The sequence below is a fragment of the Mustelus asterias genome, chromosome 26 (genome assembly GCF_964213995.1).
Source record: "Mustelus asterias chromosome 26, sMusAst1.hap1.1, whole genome shotgun sequence".
In the NCBI taxonomy this organism is placed as follows: domain Eukaryota; kingdom Metazoa; phylum Chordata; class Chondrichthyes; order Carcharhiniformes; family Triakidae; genus Mustelus; species Mustelus asterias.
The window spans coordinates 591,569-597,769 of NC_135826.1; the positions used below are offsets into that span (position 1 = coordinate 591,569).

The window sequence follows — 6,201 nt, forward strand, 5'->3', positions numbered from 1 at the left end:
TGGCCTCCTCCTGCTTCTATTCTCTCTGGTTCTATGTAATACGTGTATTGTCAGTAGTTGTTTTGATCACTAAAATTGAGCGTGTAGGTGGGGGAATGTTGGCGAACCGGTTCCTAATTTTTGCTCAGGGTTGTTAGATGTAAAATGAGAGGGCAGCAGGGAGGTTCCTTATTTATCTCCGTTCAAACTGAGTCAGCATTCAGTTTGTCAGTCTGTGCGTCGCTCAGGAGATACTTCACCAGGAGCTGAGTGGACAATGTACACGGTACAGAAACTGCTGAGTCACTGGACGGGCTGTGAACTCATTGTCCAGCTCCCTGATGGTCAGCAGAAGGTCACAGTTAGAGTCAGGCCAAATGACACCATCAAACGTCTCCGTCTCCACCTAGTGAGGCAAGGGGTCACATCCTGGAAGATGGACTTCACCTACAATGGTCAACAACTCGGAGAAAATGAGACATTGGAAAAGAACAACATCACCCCAGGTGCCGTGCTGGTATTGGTGAAGAAAGGTGAGTGTCTCATCAATCAATTCTCTCCTTTTCAGTGACCTTGTTTACAAATGCCAGCTTGCAGCCATGGTGACCATCGGCTGAGTAATCTGGGACCAAGCTCAGCTGACCACTGTCCCATTCTTTCTCCCTCTCCTTTCTCTCCGAGCTGTATCTGATCCATTGCACTGGTTTGGGCACTGCTCACCTCTCGGTGTTTTACAATGTCCCCGCTCCTGGCTCGGATGATCACTCTGACCCTCCCTCCTGCCGGGCTTCATGGAGAGAAGTGGCTGGCAATAGGAGCAGGCAAACACAGGAGTGACCCGACCGAGGCAGATTTTCCCTTCTCTGACCAATGAACTTGTCTCAAAGTGCTTTACAGGCAATGAAGTATTTTTCGGAAGTGTTGTCACTTTGCAATGTGGAAAACCCAGAAGGAAGGATCAGTAAAACGTGGGATATGACTGATCCTGACTGGAATTCCATTTTAAGCTACACAAAACCAGTTCACACCAGTTATTCCCATGTTTTACTGGTTCTTCCTCCAGAAAGCCCAGCAGCAATCTGTGCACAGTAAGATCAAGCAACCAACAGTGACACTAATGCGAGAGGTGCAGTAATCTGTTTTATGATGCCGACTGAGGAATAAATATTTGCCAGGGTAATGCTCCCCTGCTCTTCCTCAAATACTGCCCTGAGATCCTTAATATCTATCTGAGAGGGTCAATGTCACCTTCATTTCATGTCATATCTGAGTCTTCAACAATGCAGCACTGCCTCAGTACTGCACTTCAGACTCCTTGTGTTACCGCACCTTTGCGCTCCGATGCTCCTGGGACTAGACTTTATGGTCCACCTGAGGAGTGTGACCCTGCAGTACGATGGGCCGCTCCCTCCACTTTCAGTGGGAGCACAGCAGCCTCCAAATTGCCCAGCGTGCTCCACGTGTAGCCTCTCGACACTCAGAATCACCCCACCATCCTTATTCGAGAATCTAGTGCCAGGCTGCAAGCCCATCGCAACCAAGAGCAGGCGTTACAGCGCTGAGGATCGGATCTTTATTCGATCTGAGGTTCAGCGGCTCCTCAAGGAAGGGATCATCCAACCTAGCGCCATGGAGAGCGCAAGTAGTGGTGGTTAAAACTGGAGACAAACCCCGGATGGTCATAGACTATAGTCAGACCATTAATAGATACATGCAGCTGGATGCGTATCCTCTCCCGCGCATATCTGACATGGTCAACCAGATTGCGCAGTACCGGGTGTTCTCCACCATTGACTTGAAGTCAGCTTACCACCAGCTCCCCATTCGCCCAGAGGACCGAAAATACACGGCCTTTGAGGCGGATGGTCGCCTTTATCACTTTTTAAGGGTTCCCTTTGGCATCACGAATGGGGTCTCGGTCTTCCAGCGTGCAATGGACCGAATGGTGGACCAAAACGGGCTGCGGACTACCTTCCCGTACCTGGATAACGCCACTATCTGCGGCCATGACCAGCAGGACCACGATGCCAACCTCCTTAGATTTTTACGCACTGCGTCTCGCCTGAATCTGACCTACAACAGGGAGAAGTGCGTATTTCGCAAGCGCCGTTTAGCAATTCTCGGATACGTGGTGGAAAACGGGGTCCTTGGCCCTGATCCAGACCGTATGCGTCCCCTACTGGAACTTCCCCTGCCCACTAGCATTAAAGCACTGAGAAGATGCTTAGGCTTCTTCTCATACTATGCACAGTGGGTTCCCAATTATGCGGACAAAGCCCGTCCGCTCATCAAGTCTACCTCTTTTCCCCTAGCAACAGAGGCTCGCTTAGCCTTTGAAGGGATAAAAGCCGACATCGCGAAAGCCACGATGCACGCTGTTGATGAGTCCATCCCCTTTCAGGTGGAGAGTGATGCATCGGATTTCGCCTTGGCCGCCACACTTAACCAGGCGGGCAGGCCCGACGCCTTTTTCTCTCGCACCCTCCAAGACCCCGAAATTCGACACTCTGCGGTGGAAAAGGAGGCCCAGGCCATTGTGGAGGCCGTTCGGCATTGGCGCCATTACTTGGCTGGAAAATGATTCACCCCGCTCACAGACCAGCGGTCCGTGGCGTTCATGTTCAACAACACGTTACGGGGTAAGATCAAAAATGATAAAATCTTGAGGTGGAGAATCGAACTCTCCACCTACAATGATGATATCATGTACCGTCCAGGGAATCTCAATGAGCCTTCAGACGCCCTGTCGTGTGGAACATGTGCCAGTGTGCAGGAGGATCGGTTACAGGCCCTCCACAATGATCTCTGCCATCCGGGGGTCACTCGGCTCTTCCATTTCGTAAAGGCCCGGAATCTACCCTACTCAGTAGAGGATGTCAGGTCCATAACCCGAAGCTGCCAGGTATGTGCTGAATGCAAACCGCACTTCTACCGACCTGACAGGGCACACCTCATTAAAGCCACTCGCCCTTTTGAAAGACTGAGTGTGGACTTTAAGGGCCCCCTTCCTTCGACAGATCGGAACGTGTACTTCCTCAATGTGATTGACGAGTACTCACGATTCCCTTTTGTCATTCCCTGTTCTGATACGACCACTGCCATGGTCATTAAAGCTGTGGTGGACCTCAGTTGTGCCTTTGTCCTATATGGACCACCGTTGTGTGTGTTTGTCATACCTGGACACATCCCCTTCCAGTTTGGTTCCTCCCCTCAGCACCTAGTATAAAGGTGGCTGTCTCCTCCCCCTTGTTCAGTCCAGGTCGGTTAATTGTTGGGATCTGCTCCTGATTCTGTTGTGAATAAAAGCCTACACTTATATTGGCATATCGGTAGTCTTTCGCCTTATTGATAGTGCATCAATTTTATTCACAACAGTTACTAGTATGGAGCAGTTTCTAAAACCCGACAAGTTAGCTTTAGACCCTCAAGAGGTTGGAGCCTCTGATAAATTTGATCATTGGTTGGACTGCTTCGAAGCATTCGTCGACACCGCTACGGCCATCGACACCGACGCTGCTAAACTCCACGTGCTCCGCGCCCGGGTAAGCGAAACTGTCTATGGAATCTTCCGGGACGCTGCTACTTACGCGGACGCTATCGAACTCCTAAAAGGGCAGTTCCGAAAGAGCCCTAACGTGGTTTACGCCAGACACCTCCTAACTACCCGCAAACAGCAGCCAGGAGAATCGTGCGCCCAATTTCTGCGCGCCCTGCGAGTCCTCGCCCGAGCATGCGACTGTAAGGCTGTTTCAGCAGCTCAGAACACGGAGGATCTGATCCGCGACGCCTACGTTGCGGGCATTGAGTCTACATACATCCAGCAGCGTCTGCTGGAACAAGATGACCTAGACCTCCGGAAAACGGCCACTATGGCTGAAACGTTAGAAGCAGCCTCCCATAATCTCGGGTCTTACCTTGGATCCCGTTCCACCGACGGCTCCACTGCGACGGCTGCTCCAGCAGGGCCCAAATGTTACTTTTGTGGCCTCCCTAAGCACCCTCGGCGTCACTGCCCGGCAAAGGACGCGATTTGCTCCGGATGCGGTAAGCTAGGCCACTTTGTCAAAGTCTGCAGAGCAAAGCCGCTTCTGAAGACTCGTGGAGCCATGTGTGCTCCGAGGGCGCGGCCATCTTTGATGCAGGCGGCGGCTGCGCGCGAATCGCCATCTTGGATGCGGTCACCGGAAGTGCGGGAATCGCCATCTTTGATGCGGTCACCGGAAGTGCGGGAGTCGCCATCTTTGAGACTGGCATCAAGGCAAGCTGAGCAGGAAGCTTCATCCGTGACGTCATCAGACGGCGACGAAGATGGATTCTTCTTTAATTCAACAGTGGCATCGATTTGCCTGGACCAGTCGCAGCCACATCAACTCTCCAAGTCCATAATGGAGATCAAGGTAAATGGTTATGCAGAAAACTGCCTGTTTGACTGTGGGAGCACGGAAAGTTTTATACACCCTCGCACAGTGCGTCAATATGCCCTTCCCGTGCGACCCTGGAGCCAGACCATCTCCATGGCCTCGAATTCTCACTCAGTGGAGGTCCTCGGGTGCTGCTTGGTGACGCTGACGGTACAGGGCACAGTCTACGAGCGTTTTCGGCTCCTCGTGCTGCCGCGACTCTGCGCAGCTGTACTGCTGGGGTTAGATTTCCTCAGCCATCATAGAAGCGTCATCCTGCAGTACGATGGCCCTTATCCCCCGCTCTCCGTCTGCAAGGCGCCGTCACGGCAGCGCCCCTCGCGCACCACCTGCAGTCTCTCGACCCTCAAGATCACCCCCCCCCCGTTATTTGATAACCTCACCCCGGATTGTAGGCCTATAGCCACCAAGAGTAGGCGCTATAGTGCGGATGACCGGGCCTTCATTCGGTCCGAGGTACAACGTTTGCTCCAGGAAGGGATTATCCAGGCCAGCACCAGCCCCTGGAGGGCGCAAGTGGTCGTAGTTAAATCGGGGGAGAAACACCGCATGGTGATTGACTACAGCCAGACCATAAACAGGTATACCCAACTAGATGCATATCCTCTTCCCCGTATCGCGGACATAGTCAACCACATCGCGCACTATAGGGTTTTTTCAACGATCGATTTGAAATCGGCTTACCACCAGCTCCCTATCCGCTCGGAGGATCGCCCATACACTGCCTTTGAGGCGGATGGCCGCCTCTACCAGTTCCTCCGAGTCCCCTTTGGTGTCACCAATGGGGTCTCAGTCTTCCAACGGGCCATGGATCAAATGGTGGACCAGCACGGACTACGGGCCACTTTCCCGTATCTGGATAACGTCACCATCTGCGGCCATGACCTGCAGGACCATGATGCCAACCTACAAAAATTCCTTCGTACGGCCACTCTCCTGAACCTCACATACAATGAGGCGAAGTGTGTTTTCCGGACACGCCGCCTCGCCATCCTTGGGTACGTGATAGAAAATGGTGTCCTTGGCCCCGACCCAGCCCGTATGCGTCCCCTTATGCAGCTTCCCCTCCCTACTACCCTCAAAGCACTGAGGAGATGCCTGGGCTTCTTCTCCTATTATGCCCAGTGGGTTCCCCGTTACGCAGATAAAGCCCGTCCGCTCCTAAAATCGACCTCTTTTCCCCTGGCGGAGGAGGCCTGTCGGGCCTTCGATGACATCAAAGCGGACATCGCGAAGGCCGCGATGCACGCTGTGGACGAATCCATCCCATTCCAAGTGGAAAGTGATGCGTCTGACTTTGCCCTAGCTGCCACCCTTAACCAGAGGGGCCGTCCGGTGGCCTTCTTTTCCCGGACCTTACAAGGCCCTGAGATTCGACACTCCTCGGTCGAGAAGGAGGCCCAGGCCATCGTGGAAGCCGTCCGGCACTGGCGCCATTATCTCGTGGGCCAACGATTCACCTTAATTACGGACCAGCGGTCAGTTGCCTTCCTGTTTAACACCAGGCAAAAGGGCAAGATTAAGAATGACAAGATCTTGCGGTGGAGGATTGAGCTCTCCACCTACAGATATGACATCATGTACCGGCCTGGGAAGCTCAATGAGCCCCCAGACGCCCTGTCCCGTGGATCATGTGCCAGTGCCCAACTAGACCAGCTACAGTCCCTCCATAACGACCTCTGTCACCCGGGTGTCACCAGATTTTTCCATTTTGTCAAGTCCCGTAACCTGCCCTTCTCCCTTGAGGAAGTCCGGACGATTACCAGGCAATGCAGGGTCTGCGCTGAGTGCAAACCGCAGT

General features: G+C 53.1%; 1 protein-coding gene across 1 annotated transcript; it reads left to right on the forward strand.

Annotated features, from left to right (window-relative positions):
* The first annotated feature begins 256 nt into the window (after positions 1 to 256).
* On the forward strand, positions 257 to 1,114 carry LOC144479375 (ubiquitin domain-containing protein TINCR-like). Its single transcript, XM_078197995.1, has 2 exons — positions 257 to 512; positions 987 to 1,114. Exons 1-2 carry the CDS (start codon positions 257 to 259, stop codon positions 1,112 to 1,114), a joined length of 384 nt encoding a protein of 127 aa, XP_078054121.1.
* The last annotated feature ends 5,087 nt before the right edge of the window (positions 1,115 to 6,201 follow it).